This window comes from Phocoena phocoena, chromosome 13 (assembly GCF_963924675.1).
Source record: "Phocoena phocoena chromosome 13, mPhoPho1.1, whole genome shotgun sequence".
NCBI classification, from domain to species: domain Eukaryota; kingdom Metazoa; phylum Chordata; class Mammalia; order Artiodactyla; family Phocoenidae; genus Phocoena; species Phocoena phocoena.
The window spans coordinates 15,866,457-15,888,982 of NC_089231.1; the positions used below are offsets into that span (position 1 = coordinate 15,866,457).

Below are 22,526 nucleotides of genomic sequence, written 5' to 3' on the forward strand. Positions count from 1 at the left end.
GGCAGGGCAGGCATGGAGGAGGCGGCCAGGTGAGGGTGGAGGTGACCCCTCCCCCGTGGAGTATTTCAAACCGCATAGGCTTTAACGCAGTGAACAGTTAGGAAAACCATATGAAAAGCTCTCTACAGACACATAGCTTGGTTGTTCTAAATGTTCCTGGTAGAACGATTAGCTAGCACCTTACAGCAGGAATCATACTGTCCTTTTAGTTATAAATGTGGTCAAGTATGACCTTTCAGCCGTGAATGATGCAGAACATACCTCTGCTTAAAGATCTTCAGGATAGCCAGGAAGAAACAAAAGCACGTGGCATTTCATCCTTGACTTCCTTCTTAGAGGGCAAGGTCTCACCCTGTCCAACAATTAGCAGGACTCCAGGTCCCTTCAGAGAAAGATGTGGAAGGTCAGGGCACCCACTGGGGAGCCCAGGCTGCAGGCTCAAGGGCTGTCAAAGGTCACACTACCTCTCACTCCAGGCTTCTTGATGTCATTGATGCTTCTCGTCAAGTTTTGCGTGAAGCCAAGGAGCAAGGATGGGGTAGAAGACGAGAAGGAGGCAGAGACTAGACTTCGCCGGCATCTGCATTGGAGACCATCACTCTAGAAGCATGTGAAGAATGGATTTGGGTGGAGGTGGGAAGTTGGGGGGAAGGGGAGGTGGAAGCTAGAGGCAGGGGTGCAGCTGGAAAGGCTACCGCTGTTTCTGTATTCAGTGTCTTCTCCTCTTGAACTTGGTGATAGCATGGGGACAAAAAGGGTGGACAAATAGCTTTGAGATGTTACACCCATCTCTGTGTGTGTGTCTCTTTATCTCTCTCCTCCTCTTTTCTCTCTCATCCTCTTCTCCCCTTCTTGCTCCTCTCTCTACCTCTCCTCCTTCTTTTTCTTTCCTGTCCCTCCCCATCCCACCCCTTCAGACTGGATTCCAATAAACCATGCTATTTTCATTCTGTGCCGCAGTCTTCCAGGCTACAGTCAACCCTCCGTCTCCACAGATGTGGAACCCGTGGATGCGGAACCCAGGGATATGGAAGCCGATGGTACTATGCCATTTTATATAAGGGACTTAGCATCCTTGGATTTTGTATACATGGCAGGTCCTGGAACCAATCCCTGGCAGATACCCAGGCACGACCATATACATGGATTTCTTTTGCCTAACGTTTGCTCTCTTTCAAAGGAAATTACCCAGAAGAGTTAGAACTTTTACCTCTGAGGCACTTAGAGCTGTTTAACCAAACCCAACCCAACCAAAACAAAATACTGTTTTCTCCATGAACCTTCACAGAATAAATAATTCTCAAAGACCAATTTTATCAAGAAGAACTGCTCTATCAGAGGAGAAAGGAACTAAGACCAAAAAGTTAGGGGCTAATCTGTTCTCTACCAGAGTTCCTGAATGTGTTGTATAAGAACAAGTTTCATGTTTTGAAAATATGCAAATAAAACAGATTATTAGCGGTCCAGAATCTGTGGTCTTGGGCAAAGTGTAGCCCCTCTCAGAAGTTCCTGGGAGAATTCTGGTACAGTGTTTAAGGATAATTAGCTCTCAAGCCCACTTAGTCCATTCAGGCTCAGTCCATTGTAATAAAATACCAATAGACTGGGTGGCTTATAAATGACAAACAGTATTTCTCATAGTTCTTGAGGTTGGAAGGCTGAGATCAGCACGCCAGCATGGTTGGGTAAAGGCCTACTACTGGGTAGTAGAATTCTCATTTTATACTTACATGGTGGAAAGGGCAGGGGAGCTTTGGATGAGGGGGATCTCTTTTATAAGAATGCTAATCTCATTCATAAGGTTCTCTACCCTCATGACCTAAGCGCCTTCCAAAGGCCCTACATCCTAATACCTTCTCCTTGTGGGTTACGACTCAACATGGGAATTTGGGGGGGACACAAATTCAGACCATAAACCCCAGATACCATGAACATTTTTTTAAATCATGTTCATCTTTTATCAGAACTGGCATGTGAGTTGTGATTTGTTTTATACCAGAAACTTTAAAACATTCACAATTTTTTAAAGACAATTTTTTAGAGCAGTTTAAAGTTCACAGCAAAATTGAGAGGAAGGTACTGAGATTTCCCATATGCCCCCTGCCCCACCCCCAGACACACAGCCTCCCCCACACCAGCATCCTCAGAGTGCAGACATTTAAAACACTCACAATTTTAAAGCTATAAATAATAGATAAGATTTATCTTCAGTTCAATACCTGACTCTGCCCTATAATTGACAACGTTGGTGAATGGGTGATGCACGTGACCCTACTCTGTACGATTTGTTGGGACATGAAATACTGTGACTGCCAAATTATTCGCAGACCAGTTGCAGGATGACGTAGAAGCCTTGCTTTCTTGTCAGAGATGTAGCCAGTGCTGCTCAGAAAAGTCACCAAATTGGCACTTCACCTTGACAACCCAAATTGCTCCAGTACCATTTGGTCCCTGCCCCAGTGAGGCTGTATAACTCCTAGAAGACTCTGGCCATGGTTATCTGATTCCTATCATATGACAACACACCACACCACTTTACACCGTACAGCCCCACACCATGGCGTATCACACCACACCACAGCACACCAGACACCACCACCCCATCAATACAGTGTCTCAGGTGTACGGGGTCGGGGCAGGGAAGGGCCTGTATTAGGGCATTCAGAAGGCCTTTTTCCCTCTAAAGGGTAGATGTGTCTATGCCATGGGATGGACACAAAACATAGACTCCAACAATTGTAAAGGACCCGGAGGGAATCTATTCTAAACTCCCACCCAGTAAAGGGGCCTCTTCTACAACAGCCTAGTTGAGGCTTATCTGAAAGCTCCCAGTGGTACAGAATTCACCATCTGCTGCTCCAAGGGAATTCAGCCACCACCCCTTCCATCTGTGGACACCTTTAATTGTTAGAAAATCCTTCCTTGTCTTAAGCTGAAACTGGCTGCTTCTTCGGCCCCTTGGTCATGATTCTGTTGTACGGTGCTCCACAGCTATGCCTCAGTTCTCACTCAGTTTCCTCTTTTCCAGTGACGACATCCTCAGTTCTTTTCTCAATTCTCATCACACAGTATCGACACTCTTAACCCACCAGGTGATCCTGTTCTGCTTGCCACTGTCCACTAGTGAAGGCAACCTCGCAGAAGACTCTGATGCTGTCGCTCTCCACACCTTGCCACCGGACATGATGCTTGCAGCCGTTCCTTTGAGCCAACTGGTAGTCAGGAATTGGGATTCTAGCACAAATTCTGCTAGTGTGAGACCTTGAACAAGTCATTGATCGTCTCTGGAAATTCATTTTCTCAATAGTAAAAATGAAGGGGCTGGGTTACTTTACATTCTATGATTCATGCTATGGTTTCGGGGCTGGTCAATATCCAATGCAGATTTATCTTATGAAAGAGAGCAGACTGGCAACAGTCACCGTCACAGAACTAGGTTTCTGTCCCTTTACTAACGCCAGCTGAGCAAAGAGACAACAGGCCCCAGGGGTGGTGAGGGGACAGAGTTTTGGTAGGTACTAGAAGGGAGAAGAGCCAGGAACACAGAGGGTTGCCTGTGGAGAGAAAATCTGGAGGTCATTTCTAGCTGGGTGGAAGGAACCACAGTGGCTCTGGAGAGAGGTGCAGAAGAACGAATTCCAAGAAGACAAATTAAATGGACTTTCCAGTTTGCCAGGACTTAGTCTAGTCCTCAATTAGATATGCACTCTTACAGCATGATGAAACAGGAGGTCTTCTTTTGAAAGAATATTGACATAGTGAGCTCAGCCATTCAGAGGCCAACTAATCCAGTTTGTGAGTTATATAAGCACTTCAGTTTTCGCTCCTGATGCTAGAAATCTGCCAAATCACCGCTTACAAACTGAACCATCAGAGACAGGGAGAGGAGTAAGATTAAAAATGAACAAACTGGGACTTCCCTGGTGGCGCAGTGGTTAAGAATACGCCTGCTAATGCAGGGGACACAGGTTCGAGCCCCGGTTGGAGAAGATCCCACATGCTGCGGAGCAGCTAAGCCCATGGGCAACTACTGAGCCTGCGCTTTAGAGCCCGCAAGCTGCAACTACTGAGCCCGCGTGCCACAACTACCGAAGCCCGTGCTCCACAACAAGAGAAGCCATCGCAATGAGAAGCCTGCGCACCACAACGAAGAGTAGCCCCTGCTCACCACAACTAGAGAAAGCCTGCGTGCAGCAATGAAGACCCAACGCAGCCAAAAAACCCTAAATAAATTTATATTTAAAAAAAGGATCGCTCACAATCCCACCATCAAGAGTCAAAAATTTTTTTAAAAACCCACAAAAACCATGTATCTGACAAAAGACTGGAATCTGGGAGATATATATGTCTTTTTTCAGGTATAATTATATATAAATATATAGTTTATGTATTTTATATAATTACATATATATATCTTGGATTCCAGTCTTTTGTCAGATATAAATTATATAATTTATATAAACATATATATCTGAAACTCTTACAACTCAGTAATAAAAATTTTAAAAACAGAAATAGAAAGGCAAAATATTTGAGTAAGACACTTAACAAAGGAAGGTACACAAATGGCTAAGCATATAGAAAGGTGCCCGCTGTAATTGTCAGTTAACATTAAAACCAATCACAAAATGACATTTTCTTTCCTTTTTTCTTTTTTCTTTTTGGCCGCGCTGCTTGTGTTGCTTTTTTTTGGCTTGTGGGATCTTAGTTCCCCAAGCAGGGATCGAACCTGTGCCCCATGCAGTGGAAGCATGGAGTCTTAACCACTGGACCACCAAGGAATTCCCTTTTTCTTCCTTTTTCCTTTTTGTTTTTTTGTTTTTTTTTTACAGAATGACATTTTACCAGAGACCCACTAGAGTATTTAAAATTTTAAAAACTGACAACAGCCAAGTGCCGGTGAAGATGTGGTGCAACTGGAACTTGTATATTGTTAGAGGGAGTGTTAACTAATGCAACCACTTCTGAAAAAAGTTCTGGAAGTTTCATATAAAAGTAACATACTAAACTAAACTGCATCTGACCTAGCGTTCTACTCGCAGGATTTGAAAGCACATGTCCTCAAAAAGATGTGTCTAATCACCAAGGGGTGAAAGTGGTGGGGGGGTGGGTGGTGGGATGAACTGGGAGATTGGGATTGACATGTATACACTAATATGTATGAAATGGATAACTAATAAGAACCTGCTGTATAAAAAAATAAATAAAAATTTAAAAAAAGATGTGTCCAAGAATGTTGACAGCAGCTTTATTCACAGGAGTCTGGAAGTAGAAACAGTTCAGGGGGTCCATCAATGGGTGAACGGATAAACAGCCATGGAATATTCTACAACTCAGCAATAAAAATGAATGAACCTCTGATACACAAAACAGCATGGATCAATCTCAAAAGCATCAAGTTGAATGAAAGACGTCTTGGGCAATGTACGTGCTATACTATTCCATTTGTAAGAAGTTCTTGAACAGGTTAACTGTCATATGTTGAAAAATACCGGAACAGTGTTTGCCTCTAGGGGAATGGTGGTGAGCACTGACTGGGAAGGGGCAGGCGTGAATTTTCTGGGGTGATGATAATGCACCCTGTCTTGATAGGGGTTTGCTATAAAAAAGCATATTAAGCCATATGTCTTTGTGAAACATTAAATAGTACACTAAGATGTATGTCTTTCACCATATGTATGTTTTACTGAAAAAGAAAAAGAGAATCCTTAAAAACTATTGAACTCTAGGTCTTCCCTGGTGGCACGGTGGTTAAGAATCCGCCTGCCAATGCAGGGGACACGGGTTCGAGCCCTGGTCCTGGAAGATCCCACATGCCGCAGAGCAACTAAGACTGTGCACCACAACTACTGAGCCTGCTCTCTAGAGCCCATGAGCCACAACTACTGAAGCCCACGTGCCACAACTACTGAAGCCTGCGTGCCTAGAGCCTGTGCTCCGCAACAAACAGTAGCCCCCGCTTACGCAACTAGAGAAAGCCCGCGTGCAGCAACGAAGACCCAACGCAGCCAAAAATAAAATAAATTAAAAAATAAAAACATATAAATATTAAAAAAAGTTTTTAAAAAAACAAACTATTGAACTCTAGCCAGTGATATGCTTGCACTTGTGTATTTGGGGCTAAAATGCACTGAAACCTGAAACTTACTTTAAGAAATACAAAACAAAAAACAAGAGATTGATGGGTAGATAGAGGGATGGGTAGATGAATAGATATGATAGAACAATATAGAAAAATGTTAATTTTAAAATCTAGGTGGTGGATACATGGTGTTTACAATCCCTTCAACTTTATTATATGTTTTTAAATTTTCTAAATATATGTTTCATATTTTATATTTAAATTTTGGGGGCAGAATGAATAAACCTCTCTACTTTAGCAGCTCTAGTGAAAAATGTATGATGGGAAGAAAGGCTGAAACAAACGAGTGAAACAAAGTTGTAATGTAAATTGATCCAGCCACTGTGGAGAACATTATGGATGTTCCTTAAAAAACTAAAAACAGAACTACCATATGACCCAGAAATCCCACCCCTGGGCATATACCCAGAGAAAACCATAATTTGAAAAGAGACATGTACCCCAACGTTCATTGCAACACTATTTACAATAGCCAGGACATGGAAGCAACCTAAATGTCCATCAGCAGAGAAATGGATAAGGAAGATGTGGTACATATATACAATGGAATATTACTCAGCCATAAAAAGGAACGAAATTGTGCCATTTGCAGAGACGTGGATGGACCTAGGGATTGTCATACAGAGTGAAGTAAGTCAGAAAGACAAAAACAAATATCGTATATTAACACATATATGTGGAATTTAGAAAAATGGTATAGATGAACTTATTTGCAAAGCAAAAATAGAGACACAGACATAGAGAACAAACGTATGGATACCAAGGGGGGAAGTGGGGGGGTGGGATGGACTGGGAGATTGGGATTGACATATACACACTACTATATATAAAATAGATAACTAATGAGAACCTGCTGTATAGCACAGGGAACTCTACTCAGAGTTCTGAGGTGGTGACCTAAATGGGAAGGAAATCCAAAACAGAAGGGATATATGTATACATATAGCTGATTCATTTTGCTGTACAGCAGAAACTAACACAACATTGTAAAGCAACTATATGCCAATAAATAAATAATAAATAAAATACACTCAATGAAAAAAATTAAATTAAAAAAAAACGTTTGGGATTCTCCGTGCATTTTAAGTTTTCACTTTCTTCTCTGCCTAAGTATTCAAATAAAGGACAGATATTTGTTTCATACTCTTGTGTTCATATGTAGGACTTTCATTTAAGAGTTCAAAGCATTGAACAATATGTAAATATTGCTCCCACAAAAAATGAAAGTTTCTACAAGAATTTCATATCTCTTAATGCAATTAAAATATAAAAGTTAATTCACCCCAATGTTCATAGCAGCACTATTTACAATAGCCAAGACATGGAAGCAACCTAAATGTCCATCGACAGATGAATGGATAAAGAAGACGTGGTACTTATATACAATGGAATATTACTCAGCCATAAAAAAAAATGAAATAATGCCACTTGCAACAACATGGATGGACCTACAGATTATCATACTAAATGAAGTAAGTCAGAGGGAGGCAGATATCATATGATGTCGCTTATATGTAGAATCTAAAAAAATGATGCAAATGAACTTATTTACAAAATAGAATCACAGATGTAGAAAACAAACTTATGGTTACTGGGGGGGGAAGGTAGCGGAGGGATAAATTGGGAGATTGGGATTGACATATACACACTACTGTATATAAAATAGATAACTGGGACTTCCCTGGTGGCGCAGTGGTTGAGAGTCCGCCTGCCGATGCAGGGTCACACGGGTTCGTGCCCTGGTCCGGGAAGATCCCACGTGCCGCGGAATGGCTGGGCCCGTGAGCCACGGCCGCTGAGCCTGCACGTCCGGAGCCTGTGCTCCGCAACGGGAGAGGCCACAACAGTGAGAGACCCGCGTACCGCAAAAAAAAATAAATAAATAAAATAAAGGTAACTAATAAGAACCTACTGTGGAGCACAGGGAATGTGCTACTCAATACTCTGTAATGACCTATATGAGAAAAGAATCTAAAAAAGAGTGGATATATGTATATGTATAACTGATTCACTTTGCTGTACAGAAATTAACACAACATTGTAAATCAACGATACTCCAATAAAAATAAAAAAGAAAGAAAGAAAGGGTTCTAAGAGATAAATGAAGGGTCCTGAGTAGAATCTGAGTAGAATATGTCTGCTACATAACAGGTATTCAAGTTACATTTGGTGAAAGAATGGATAAACATTATATATATATGTTAAAATAAAATAAATATACTCACTGTCTAACCACAGGAATTCTGGAAGGAAAAATCATGTCTTCTTGTTCTCTTAGGGATTTAAAAGACTAGCGCTTCTAGGTGTTCAAGTCAAAAGTCGTGTTTTGTGTGGACTTTCAGATGCAGTGCAACAATAAATGCAGAATGTGGCTACAGCAGTCTTTCTGTTTCCCCTCCCTCCTCCTGCCCCACTTCCTCCGGACTGGCTTATTTCACTTAGCATAATGTCCTCAAGCATGTGTCAGAATTCCCTTCCTTTTATGGCTGAATAATATTCTGTTGTACGTAGATACCACATTTTGCTTATCCATTCATCCACCGATGGACGCTGGCTTGATTCCACATTTGGGCTATTGTGAATAATGCTATTATGAACATAAATATCTATTTTAGTCCCTGCTTTCATTTTTTTTCAGTGAAATTGGGTGGAATTCCCCCCAGAAGTGGAATTGCTGGATCTTCCTTACATTTTTGTCTACATTAGAAATGGCAGTTTGGGGAGCCACAAAAATTGTTTGGAGGAGGTAAGAAAATTTAATCTGAAATTAAATTCAGATTCAGAAATCTTGACATTTGTTTTGCCTCTTCAAAAATCTTTTATTATGGAAAACTATCAAACCTAACCAAAAGTAGAAATATAAGTATAACAAATCCACTTGGACCCAAGTTTAGCCTCTTTACCCTACTCTAAAGTGTTGCTATTCTTGGAAAACTCTATATTGTCACAATTTCATCTATAAACTGAAGACATCATTCTTAGATGGGGTCTAAGTCCTTGAGCTATAGAAGGATAACACAAGTGTGCACAGTGATGCTTGCTTGTTTTCTTAAGTCATTTTAGAAAGCTTAAAAGATTTCCAAGTTGTGTTTCTTTAAAGCTCATTCCTTTAACTTACAACACATACACCCTGCAGTAAGTGTGGGTCAGCTCCTGACATTTGAATAAAGATAACTTCTGGGGAGCATCTTGAAAACCCTATTGAAAGCATCTGGTGGTTAAAAGGGGCTAATTAGATTGGTCAGGACATATAAGATCAGCATTTTTAGGGCTTAAGGGGTCAAAGGAGAAAGTACAACAAAAATTGACAAACAAGTGTCCATAAAGTTGCAGTCAACTGTAAAAGCTAATAGTCTGCAGTAAAGATGCAGGGGCCACTCTGGAAAAAGAATGGCATTCCCTAAGATGGTGCACCCCGGCAAGAGAGAAGCGGGATGGCGGGGGCTCTCAGCAGACGGCAGAGGCACTGCGTAGAGCCCTGTCTCCTCATGTGATGAACACTCACATCAAAGGCCTTGGAGGCAACCCCGGTCAGAGCTGATGCTAACAAGACTGGAGTGGACTGAACTGACTTTTGAAAGTGATCAAATGATTTCTGTGGACTATTTGGGAAGGAGAGCAAAGCACTTTGACATTTCCAAACATCTGGGAAATAGTATTTTAGAAAAACTCCAGAGGACTGATTAAAAGAATGTGAAAAAAAATGTATACTCATGCTAATTAATAGCTGTGTGAAATGAGACAACTTACTTAATCTGTTTCCTCATCTGTGAAATAGAGTTCCTTGCAGTTATTCGTTACATCAACCACCTCTATGCGCCACATATGTTCTAGATGCTAGGGATCTAAAAACAAGGTCCCCGTTCTCATGCAGCTTAGATTCTAATGAGGGGAGACAGGTAACGAACAAATAAACAAATAATAAGTAAAATAGTTTTGGAGAGGTGCTATGAGACAAATAAAATGACAAGAACGATCATGTAAACATTTGGGTGAGGGTATATCGCAGGCAGTGAGAATAGTCAGTGCAAAAGTCCTGAGGCAGCAAGGGGCTTGGGTGATTTCAAGAAGAGAAAAAAGGCCAGTGTGGCTATAGCTCAGTGAGCAAGTTGGAGCAGACAGGAGAGTGGTCAGAAGTATTCAAGGAGGCCATGTGAAAAGTGGGGAAGAGGTAAGTCTTACAGAGCTAAAAGGGCTTATGGATTACCGGTGGTACAGGGGAAAAAAGCATTATAATAATATTGACCTTACAGGGTGCTGTGAAGATAAAATGAGAATTGGCTCCCTGGTAACTGTCCTTTCAAAAAGAGGAGGAGAGAAGAATCCTGGAGATGGCCAAACTCTGGGTGGGAGATGGGTCAATGCTGCTGCAAAATGGGCATTCTCAGATTTGCCGTTCTTAGCACTCTAAGAGGATTGATGGCCTTCAAGACCATCATCCCCTGGAGATAAAAGTCTCTGGTACTTCCCCTAGTCACTCCGAATTCAATTAGTTTAATTAGAAAACAAGTAAAGAGGAATTATCTTAATATAGCTTTGCTTCTAACAACTCAAAAAAGGCCATTTCTTTGGCAGAAATCCAAGTTTCCCCTTATTTACATATTCTGAGATAATGATGTAAATGTCCCATTTTTTGGCAAAAGGTGGACATCTCTTGCCCAAGAGATCATATTTTAGTTTTAATAGTAATGATACTTTCTGATTTCTTCACTCCTTAATGGAGTAGGAATATTGATACACTAGTAAATATTTTGAAAACATTCATGGGGGTTGGGGAGGAGGGAGAATGTCCTGATTTTTAGCGCTTGCTAATTTCAGTGGTAAAAATACTCCCACTATGGCTGATTTCAAGCTACTAATGTGAACTCAGAGCTGGGAAGAGATGCTAACTGTTGGCTCTCACAAGCCAGGACGAGCTGATTCCGGCACACCAGTGGGTAGAAATATCAGTTGTTTGCCCAAACGCCCTGCAAATCTATTGCCAAGGGAAGTTTTCTCCTCCACAGAGGCTACTTGAATCTGCATCAGCTGTAAAAGCAAGCTCAGGACCAAGGTAACCGTGTTGATAAATGACTGGGGAGTAGTGTGAGGAGTAACTTCATTGTATGTGTGCAACAAGCATATTGCTCAGGGTTCAAGCACAGACTTGGTCTGCGTGCAAGCATGGGGCATCCAGGGGAGGCTCCTGAGGGCTGAGCAGCAGTGGGAAAGCCGCAGCAGCCTGGCGGAGTCTGGAGACTGGCCTCTAGCCCAAGCCCTGCTGCAGATGCCCTGTCTCATCTGGGGCAGATCGCTTAACTTTTCTGGGTCCACATTTCCACGTCAACAAAGGAAAAGTGGAGGCTAGAAGTGAAAGAGCAGACACGATCCTCACCAAGCTTCCTCTTATAATTCTTAAGCCTACGGTCCTCTGAAATAACAGAAAACTAAATCAGAGGCGAATTTTAAGGATGTTGTTCCCAAAATATTGTAATTGGGCAACAAGGGGAGTGCCAGAGGAGGACAGACATCTTGCTAATTACTGGCTGGTCTGCAGAGAGCTGTGGTCCCTGTTCTTACACCAAAGGAAGCCTTGCAGACTCTAGGTCCATCCACCTCACTACAAATAACTCAATTTCGTTCCTTTTTATGGCTGAGTAATATTCCATTGTATATATGTGCCACATCTTCTTTATCCATTCCTCTGTTGATGGACACTTAGGTTGCCCTAGAGTCTGTCATACAGAGTGAAGTAAGTCAGAGAAAAAAAAATACCGTATGCTAACACATATATATGGAATCTAAGAAAAAAAATAAAAGGTCATGAAGAACTAGGAGTAAGATGGGAATAAAGACACAGACCTACTAGAGAAGGGACTTGAGGATATGGGGAGGGGGAAGGGTAAGCTGGGACGAAGTGAGAGAGTGGCATGGACATATATACACTACCAAATGTAAAATAGATAGCTAGTGGGAAGCAGCCACATAGCACAGGGAGATCAGCTCGGTGGTTTGTGACCACCTAGAGGGGTGGGATAGGGAGGGTGGGAGGGAGGGAGACGCAAGAGGGAAGAGATATGGGAACATATGTATATGTATAACTGATTCACTTTGTTATAAAGCAGAAACTAACACACCATTGTAAAGCAATTATACTCCAATAAAGATGTTAAAAAAAAAAAAAAAAAGGAAGGCTTGCAAACAGGGCATTACTGCCGGAAAACACAACCACTCCCAACTACCCTACATTTCATTTTTGTTTTTAGATGAAATGTCTGTTTCCATATGCCCTTCCAATAGGGCTCTCAATTCAGCCAGAGATGCCTGTGAGGCCCATCTCTTCACTGATTTATGTATTTTAGCCACAATTATGTTATGGGATTTTTATTCACTGCAGATCAGCTTGTGTGATCTTTGTTCCCAGGTCGAACCCATGCCCCCTGCAGTGGAAGCCTGGAGTCCTAACCACTGGACTGCCAGGGAATTGCCAATACTTATTTCAATTTAGTCTGAAAATGGTAGAGAAGATTCAGGTGTTCATATTGACTAATAAACTGGTATATAGGAAGGGTGTTGATCATTTGTGCCAATTTTATGGAAGTGACAAGGGATATAAGTTGTCTACTTATAAATATGGAGTTTCTGATAAGCATCTCCAAGGACATTTTCTTGATATACCTTCCATCCTGCTTCTAGTAGGGAAATGTTTCATCAATTGGGAAGATCTGATAGTGAGAGACGAACAAGCATAGTATATTTTATCTCTGGACTCAATATGTCAATATTAAAGAGAGTTTAGCTATTGATTTTTTTTTTTCAAAGACTGTCAGCAGCTTGTGTACTGTGCTCATGACATACGATAATAAACAGTAAAGGGACTTCCCTGGTGGCACAGTGGTTAAGACTCCACGCTCCCGATGCAGGTGGCCCGGGTTCCATCCCTGGTCAGGGAACTAGATCCCACATGTATGCCACTAAGAGTTTGCATGCCACAACTGAGGAGCCCGTGTGCCACAACTAAGGAGGCCTTGAGCCGCAAATAAGGAGCCCTTGAGCTGCAACTAAGGAGCCCTCGAGCCGCAACTAAGACCCAGTGCAACCAAATTAATTAATTAATTTTAAAAAATAGTAGAGTATAGAGGAGAATACATTGAATCAATGCTTAAACATATATTGTTCACAAAACCCTAAGAGTGAATTGGAACTCTGGGAACAGAGAGAGAATTCCTTAAACTTTATAAGGCAGCCTTGGGAAGTTGAATGGTATACTTATTTTTTAAGCATATCTGGCATCATTATAATTGACCAGATAAATTATTAACTGCCCATCACACCTTTTTCACTCCCACCTCCCTCAAACTCTGAACCACATTATTCCTGTGCCCTTTGACTCCAATTTTTTTACTCTATCTGCTAGTTCTCATATAGCCACAGGAGAATCAACTGTGAATATGTATATACACCCACCATATTGGGAGGTGGTATACGCAGTGATTAGATGGATATTCCTGAAAAAACACCAGGGTTCAAGTCCCGGCTCCACCTGAAACCAGCTGTACAACCTTAGGTGAGTGACTTATCCTCTCTGAGTCTCAGACGCCTTATCTGTAAAGTGGAGATAATAATCGCGTCTACCTCACAGGGTTATTGTGAGAACGAATTAGGTAATCTACATAAAGGACTTGGAAGAGTGCCCACTGGCATATTGTTAGTATTCAATAAATAATAACTGTCATTATATAGACATATATTTTGCTTAACTCTTGACAGCTGAATTTGTTGAACTTCAGTGTGTGTGTGTGTTTAATGATTGCATGAGTTGAGTTTTGCTTCGGTTACAGCTAAAGTTAAGTTGCTTTGGCCGAATGAACGTGTATCAGCTTGTGGGAGGAGATGGTCCTCCAGTGTGGTATGAGACAGATGGAGTTATTCCAGGATTAAAATACATCTACTAAGAGGATAGTCTCCGTGCAGACATCGAGTTGGTTTTATACACTTTATGGAGTGATAACCCATAAGTCCTCCAACAGACACTTTTCTCGCCCAAACCTAAAACATTGCTTCAAGGTGAAATTACTAGACTCAAATGCCATGAGCTCACTTGTGAGTATGCCCCCTTCCCACCCAGGGTACAGAAAATTCACTCCATATATGCCCATTTTCTCAAGAGTGCTGTGGGTGAAGCAGTCCACCTAGAATGCTTCTAGAAAAGGGACCTCCTGTATACATCCAAGATAAAAGAGCCACCTTGATGGCTGGTTATGTTTAGACTTTGTTTTCTTCGTGCTAGCCGGTACCTAGCCCCTTTCTCCTCAAAATCTCCCCAGTCCAGTTGTCATTCTAGATTGTCTACCCCACATCAAACTGAGCCTCCCCTTCTTAAACATCCCTGCAAGCCTCAACCACTCTCATTTTCCTTACTTCTGGAAATGTTTCTCCAAACCATGCCAAGTTGAAAGGGGCTCTAGCTGCCTAAAGTTCAGCCCGTGTGTTGGCAGCTGTGAGGAGGGAGTTTTCTTTGATCCACCTAATGAATTAATGAATTAAACAGAGGTGGAGTTCAGAAGCCAGGCTCCTTGCTTTTGCCGAAGCTGGGTTGGGTATGAGCTGGCGTAACTGCTGGAAAAATGCAGCTTTGGGCTAGAAGAATTAAGGACATGGCCGAACCCATTCATCTTCCCTAATCGAGTTCTTGGGAAATACACATGTAGATTAGCCCCTAACAATGACCCCCGGCTGATTGCTTGGAGTACCCTCCACTGTGCCCACAATAGTATTGACTAGCTCTTTATGTCACGTACAAAAGAAGTCCCAACCTCCCCACGTCCTGCTTTGCCCTGTTTCCCCCGTGGTCCCTCGCCAGTGGCTGTTGAAGTCTTTGCTGCTTTTCTCCTGAGACTCTGAAATAAACAGTAAATAAAAGCTAACCTCACCTGGACCTATTAGGGAGAGCTGGGCAGTTCCAGAGGGAATTAACTTTGGAAAACAAGGCCATAAGCCCCTTAGCGTGTGGGCAGGAGCTTAAGAAAATGCTGCCAATCTTTGTTTAGCAGTGATTATAGAGATCAATTTAATATTGGGGGAGTTTACATAAAAAGCATACTCGGGAAACAACAAATACCAATTAATTATCCCTATGGCTGCCCTCTGGTCACCAAGGCGGCAGCATCTCAACCACCTGGCCTTTGTAACTGGTTCGTGGGACCTTGTGGGGTGCCTCCAGATCGTTTGTGGGGAGAGTGTCTTTGACAGCCTAGAAAATGCGAAAAGAGGCCAAGTGGCAGGCTTCCCCTGCACTGGGGCGGGAACCTCCAGAGGGTTTGTCCTGTCGTCCTGGACACCAGCGCCCAAAGGCCACTGTCTTCAAGCTCTGACTGCGTTTCTTTGGGAAACTAAGCTGCCTCTTCCTCAGCCTCTTACGTGCAGGATCCAGTCTCCAGGAAGGATTAAAGACGGACTGCAGACTAAGATGTGTTTTGATTCTGTTCAAAAATATCACACCCTGCCGTAAGAATTACAAATGAGGGGCAGCCAGAGAGCACTGGACAAGGAGTTGGCCACTCTGAGTTCCAGTCCTGTCCCTTCCACTTAAGAGCTGTATCACTTCGAGCCTCAGTTTTCTCTTCTGTAAAATGGGGACAAATATATTTGTCCTGCTCACCTCACAGGGTTGTGAGGCTAGGATGGCATGAAGAATGTGCTGAATACCATAAAGTGATACACAAAAACTGTAGTGTGTATTGATTTTCATTAATTTAGCTTTTACTTGAAAAATAATTTCTCACTTAAATCAGTTAGCTTAATTCTACCTACTGTAAACTCACATTTGCTGTTTTAATACACCTTTTTACAGTTTTATTAAAAATAGAGAAATTGGTGTACTGAACCCCTCCCATGCGCCCATCACGGAGAAATAACCATTTCCATTTACAGATCCTTAACATAGTTACATGTCCTTTTAAATGTCCTTCTAACATTAATTTAAAGGTGGAGGACCCTAAGATACAGGTTTTTCTTTGGTTTCCTTTGTCTTGTCTCTCAGGCTGGACGTTAAACTCCTTAAGGCCTGTGGCCCCAGCCTCTCTTTTCTTTTGTGATGTTGACAAGGCCCACATCAGTGCCCGACCCTCAGAAGGGACTCATGAACTGCTTGTCTCAATGCAAAATGAAGTCAACCAACGTTGTAGAGGCAGGGGTGGGGGGAAGGGGAGACGCCCCCGCGTGGAGATCAGAGGGCCTCTGCAAAGGAGATTTTAAAAATCTCTGTTTTGTGTCTCCGTGAGATGATGGATGTTAACTAAACTCACTGTGGTCATCATTTACGTGTGTATGTGTCAAATCATCACGCCGCACGCCTTAAACTTATACAGTGCAGTATCTCAATAAAACCAGGAAACAAAAAGAATCTCTGAGTCCTGCAGATTTTATTAGGAAAGCATTTTGGTTCACATTTCCCGCCAACATTTCAGTGAGGGCAGGGGCTGCCTCGGGTCTGGCATCAGCTTTGAGAAGAGCCGGCGTTTACAGTGCTGTTCACAGCACTGGGGGGGGATGTGAAGAAACAAAACAAAACCATCCGCCCGCACAAATCATCTTCCCACTTGGCCTGTGAGTCACTCTGGGCCTCGGAAGCCTCGCGGGGTCCCCTTTGCCAGCGGATTGTGCCTATAGCCCCCAGAGAAGCGCGAGGCCTTGCACCCTGACGAAGGTCCTTCCCCCCTCAGCCTGAGGTTGGGTCATCTCCTTGGCCTGGAAGATGGTTTGGAGGGAGGGTTCCCTCAGGACAAATAGTCTGCGAGGGTGACAACCCCTAGCGGGTCTGCCACCGGCTTGAGCCCGGCAGCGTCTCCGATTCGGCGCCTTCCAGCCTCCTGCTGGGCCGTGGGACCCTTGAAGTCGCCAGGCCTGCGAGCACAGATGGTCCCACCGTCTCCGGGGGCGGGCGCCGGGGTCAGGGGGCCTGCGAGCGCGCAAGTCCGAGGGGGCAGGGAGGAGTAGTTAAGTCAGATATAGACAAACAAAATAAACCCGAAGTCCGAGGCTTCGGACTACGGAGCCGAAAGAGGATTGCCGGTGGGGCTAAAAAGAGGAAGAAAGAGGAGAAAATTCAAACTGGGAAGAAGCGTGGACTGACTTCCAAAGCCAGAAATCCGGGGAGCCTGCTCTCGGTCTTTCCAAGGGTCGCCCCTGGCGCTCAGCCGGGCGCAGGAAGCGCGCCTCGGGGCAGAAGGCGAGCCTGGGCCGAAGGAGAGGAGCCGAAGGAGGGAGGCAAGCCCGAGGGGGAGGTGGGACCGAGGGCGTCGGCCCCACTGAGGCAGGACTGCGGGGAGCGGGCCCTCGGACCCGGGTCCCCGGGCCCGTCAAACATGCCCCAGCGGTCTCAGCAGTGTTCGGAGCTGATCGAGAGGTGGGAGGTGGAAGGTTCGGAGTGCCGGCCCAGCCCGGGGTGGGTGGGCGAGGACCCTGAGGCTGGGCGAGGGAAGGACCCGCCCCGCTGCGGGGGGAGGGACCAGGGAAGAGGCTGGGTACCGGGCGAGAGGGGAGGAGCCGGGGCGACCCGGCTTCGAGCCTTCAGCTCCCGGAGACCCAGCCACCGGGAGTTGAAACTCCGACTCCCGCCGGGACCTAGGCGGCCGCGGGCCGAGAGCTCGCCCTCCTCTAGCGCGCGCGGCCGGGCCCGCATCGCCCGCGGAGCTTGACCTTGAGTCAGGACCCCTCGGGTTGGACGACCGCACCCGGGAGGGGCCGACTTCCAGCCTCTTGCTCTCGGTCTTCCAAGCAGGCGGCGCTGCGGAGAGCGCGGGCCGCGCCCTCCGGCGTCCCGGCGCTCCCCATGCACCTGCCCGGCTGCGCCCCAGCCATGGCCGACGGCAGCTTCTCGCTCGCCGGCCACCTGCTCCGCAGCCCGGGCGGAAGTACCTCGCGGCTGCATAGCATCGAAGCCATCCTGGGATTTACCAAGGACGACGGGATCCTCGGTTCCTTCTCGGAGGAGCGGGTCGCCCGGGGTGCGAAAGAGCGGGATAGGAGGCCGGGCGCGCGGACCTCCTGCCCCAAGGCGCCTGCAGGAGGCGCCGAGCCCTCCACGCCGCCCGCCCCGGCACCGGCTCCCGAGTACGAAGGTGAGTACGCACCCTGGCTGCTCCGAGACCCTTAGGGCTTCCAAACTTAGGAGCTCTGCAAGAGGAGAGAGCCCTGCCTTAACTTTTATTAAGGCATCTGGGCGCAGGGGTGGGGGCTATATGCGTAGCAGGAGCTTCCAACTTGCGTTCAGGGAAAGTTAAGGGGACCCTCGCAGCCCTGACCCCCGACCTCCCTGGGCCATCTCGGAGCCCGCATGGGTGGGCGGGGTGGCCTTCGGATACTCCGAGGAGTGTCCCTGACCGTGCGGGGTCTCGTCGTCCCAGCCCCTCGCCCCTACTGCCCCAAGGAGACAGGGGAGGCGCGGCCGAGCCCTGGGCTGCCTGTCGGACCCCCAGCCCCCAGCGACTCGAAGCTGTCAGAGGAGGAGCAGCCCAAGAAGAAGCATCGACGGAACCGCACGACCTTCACCACATACCAGCTGCACGAGCTGGAGCGCGCGTTCGAGAAGTCCCACTACCCCGACGTGTACAGTCGCGAGGAGCTGGCCGGCAAGGTCAACTTACCCGAGGTCCGGGTCCAGGTAAAGCGCCCATATGGGCCCACGGGAGGGCCGGAAGCTCAAGCTGCAGCCAAAGCTCCCTTGAATCCCCGGGCGTCCACGCATTTATTATGGCACTTTTCCCACGGGCCTTGCTGCGCTTGGTTCGCCCAGAGCCCCACAGGAGCGTCACAGATTTTCCATGCGCCCCATGCCCCGTCCCTTGGACAGTCTGTTCCAATTTGTAGTAGCATCTCCCCTTTGGGGTCTCCCTCGTTCTAAGCTAAAAGAGAGGAACTGGGAATGGCTGGCAAGCTGAAGAGGCGACAGCGTCCAGGACCGGGGCGGGGGGGTGGGAAGCACTGAGTGGAGAGGGAATGTAGACAGCGGCTCGAGGGTAACCGGATTGCGGCCCCAAATGCCACCATAGTCAGTTACGGCGCTCACCTTCTTGAAAACGAAAACCCTATCTTCTTAACGAGAGCCTGGCGCCTCGCAGTTGAAACTTTCGGTGGATTTGTTTAAGAAACTGACTTTTGCTTCTCGGGTGCACATCCAGCCAAACTTCCCACTGCTGCAGAGGCCTTTTCTTTTTTATTTAAAGGGGTTTTCGCTTTAATTAAAGCTGAATTATCTTTAATCCCTGATCATTAAAATATTTGAAAGCCTTAAATATTTGCTAGTCATCTGTGAAAAATCCGGGAGAATTTCCAAATTGGGAGAGTTTACAGAGGCCTGAAAGGGAGACATTCGGAACAAATTTCACCGCATCTGAAAGGCAGTGGAACTAAGATGGGATTTTTGTGTGTGTCTAATGAATTAGATTTCCAGGAAGTGAGGATACTCAGATGTTTGGGGCTTTTAGCCTTGTCTTAAAAGTAAAAGCGGACAAGCTCCTGCCTTTTGTCTTTTCTGTTTAGTTTAAGGGGTTAAAGTAATGAGTAAATGTCATGGTTTTAAAAAATAGTTCCCTAATGTGACTCAGGATTAACTGGCAAGGACAGTTCAATTTCTCCTAATTTGGGGCAGTAGAGCTGCAAGGATTTCATTGAAGGGGTGGACATTTTAGCACCTGCTTTTCAGGGAGGAAGGATGGGGTAGGATAGAGGGAAAGAAAACAAGTGAAAGAGGAAGAAAGAGGAAAGGGCAAAGCCCTCCAGTGCCCCTCCAGAATACAGGGGCTCCCTTCATGCCTCTGTCCCACGTTCCTTCCTCTTTACTTGTTCCTTCCCTCTCTACTTGTTTGGGGATGTTTGCTTCTTGTTTAAGATGTGAGCTTCTTGAGAACAGTGTCTGACTTCTCTGTGATCACAGGTCCAGCACAGTGGCCCAGCATATGGTGGGTTCTTAACACATGGGTATGATGTAATCAGGTTGCGGGGGAGGGGGCGGGTAGGCAGAGTCTCCCACTGTGTTGAGGACAGCAGTAGAGCAGAAGAGCAGACTATCCCAGGTTTTAGCCCTCTGACTCTGGATACTGGATCTGAAGCCTTAGCTGATACTTTGGGGGATGGAGTGGGATGTTGGTGTGGGGGAGGGAGAGGCAGTGGGATGGAAGCCCTCACCTGCGCCAGTGTTTCTCTATATAGCTAATGTTTCTGGGAAAATCAGGGCCTCAGATATGCTGATGAATCTTTTATTGAAAGGGACCCGGGGTACCTGCATTTTTGTTCTTTCTCTCTCCCCCTACCTGCCCCCCAAATCCCAGCCTTGCAGACAGTTGCCCTGCTCTGCTCAGGTGCTGGATGGTTTTTTCTCAGTTTTCCTATGAGGTCCCCTCTCCCTATAATTAACTCAGAACTGCTGTCTCCCTTCTGAGGTGGTAATTATTCCCACACTTTCCTTCATAAATTTAACACTGAAGCCCCCCCCCCCAGTTTGGCCAAAGTTCTTTCTAGATTCCCCACTAAACTAGACCAGTTCTCTCTGTTCTGTTCCTGAGGGTGGTAACTTGGTAATGAAACCTTAATTACACCCTTTCTTGTGCTTTTATCAAATCAGTAATGGAAGTTGCAGCCTTAAGAGACCAGACTTCACTCTTGGTGTGGACTTTCTCTATGTAAAGAAAAAAAGAAAAACTTGAACTCATTGAATTTATCTTAGGCTAACGTCAAAACTAACTCTACGGAGTAAAAGTAGATTATTAAACTTGAACTATTGTAATCATTGAAAGCCATTTTTAGGAAATATCAGAAATATTAGTCAGATATCGATTAAATAAAAATGAAGATCTCACGAACAGTAATATGCATATTAAATATGCCTGGGATAAAATCAACCCACTTTGTTCTATCAGTAATTTGTGGAAATAGCTCTATTTTAACAGCCAATGTTTTCAGTTACAGTACTTAGAGTATTTGTTTATACATATGTTTATAACAGGCAAAATGTGGGTAAAGCACAGAAAGTCTGCGACAAAAGCGCAGCCACTGTACCACACAGGGAGGAAGCCGGGTCTAAAGTGAAGGGTCGGGAGGGACCGCCAACCAGCAGGTCACAGAAATTTGGTGAGATCTGGTTTTCCAAGTCCCACTGTCCGATTCCAGGGTTAACTTCATTTTTTTTCTGCCTGCTCGGTGCCAGGAGTTGGAAACAGATACAACCACAGCTAAGGGTGAGGTAAACAGGAACAAGGGTGGGAACACCACGGAGGACAGGGATGGGACAAAGAGACTCGGCGCGAAAGAGGAGGAGGGAGGAGACTGGAGCAAACGGGACAGACAAGAAGGATAAGGCGGGTGGGGAGCGGGGGGTGGCGGCGGGGAAGAAAGGAGCAGGTGAAACAGTCGAGCCCCGGTCCTTCTCGGGGGTGGGGAGTCCTGCCCCCGCCGCAGCCCGACGGCGCTGTGCTGCCTTCCGCAGGTGTGGTTCCAGAACCGACGGGCCAAGTGGCGGCGGCAGGAGAAGCTGGAGGTGTCGTCCATGAAGCTGCAGGACTCGCCCCTGCTCTCCTTCAGCCGCTCCCCGCCCGCCGCGGCCCTGGCGCCCCTCGGGGCGGGCCCGGGCGGCGGAGGCGGCGGGCCTGCGGGGGGCGCCCTGCCGCTCGAGTCGTGGCTCGGGCCGCCGCTGCCGGGCGGGGGCGCCACGGCGCTGCAGAGCCTGCCAGGCTTCGGGCCGCCGGCGCAGAGCCTGCCCGCCAGTTACACGCCGCCGCCGCCGCCCTTCTTGAACTCCCCGCCCCTCGGGCCCGGCCTGCAGCCCCTCGGGCCGCCGCCGCCGCCGCCGCCCGCCTACCCGTGCGGGCCCGGCTTCGGGGACAAGTTCCCGCTGGACGAGGCGGACCCGCGCAACAGCAGCATCGCGGCGCTGCGCCTGAAGGCCAAGGAGCACATCCAGGCCATCGGGAAGCCGTGGCAGGCCCTCTAAGGGCACCGGGGACCAATTCAGGCCAGACGCCCGTCCTAGGAGCCGACCCCGAGCCGCAGGCGCTCACGCCTTCTCCCTGGGTCCCCCGGACTCGGCCACTCTTGCCCTGCGCCGCCTGAAGACCTGGGTCTAGGATGTGCATCTGCGCCCGACTCACCGCGGAGGGCTGACCCCCCAGGCCAGCCGAGACCTTCTGGCCACACCCACACTCCCACGGACCCCGGGCCTTGCTGCTGGAGGGGGACAGGCGGCCACGCTGCTGCCACCCCGGCGGGCGCCGGAGCCTCCAAGTTCAAGGCACCCAAAGCGCCTGACCTCGGCCGCTCCCGGGCGGCGTGGCAACCCCAGAAAAGGCCGACTGGGAGGAAGGGGAGGCGGAGAAAGTGTTTGAGGGACTGTCTGTACAAGTAGTTTCGA

At 46.5% G+C, this 22,526-nt stretch overlaps 1 protein-coding gene across 1 annotated transcript; it reads left to right on the plus strand.

The window, feature by feature from the left end:
- The first annotated feature begins 17,954 nt into the window (after positions 1-17,954).
- On the plus strand, positions 17,955-22,109 carry RAX (retina and anterior neural fold homeobox). Its single transcript, XM_065890518.1, has 3 exons — positions 17,955-18,243; positions 18,529-18,785; positions 21,606-22,109. The coding sequence occupies exons 1-3, from the start codon at positions 17,955-17,957 to the stop codon at positions 22,107-22,109; spliced, it is 1,050 nt and encodes a 349-aa protein (XP_065746590.1).
- The last annotated feature ends 417 nt before the right edge of the window (positions 22,110-22,526 follow it).

Coding starts and splice junctions, on each gene's coding strand:
- RAX (XM_065890518.1), top strand. CDS start 17,955: ATGCACCTGCCCGGCTGCGCCCCAGCCATGGCCGACGGCAGCTTCTCG. Junction 18,244..18,528: donor ACCGGCTCCCGAGTACGAAG/GTGAGTACGCAC, acceptor TCGTCGTCCCAG/CCCCTCGCCCCTACTGCCCC. Junction 18,786..21,605: donor TACCCGAGGTCCGGGTCCAG/GTAAAGCGCCCA, acceptor TGCCTTCCGCAG/GTGTGGTTCCAGAACCGACG.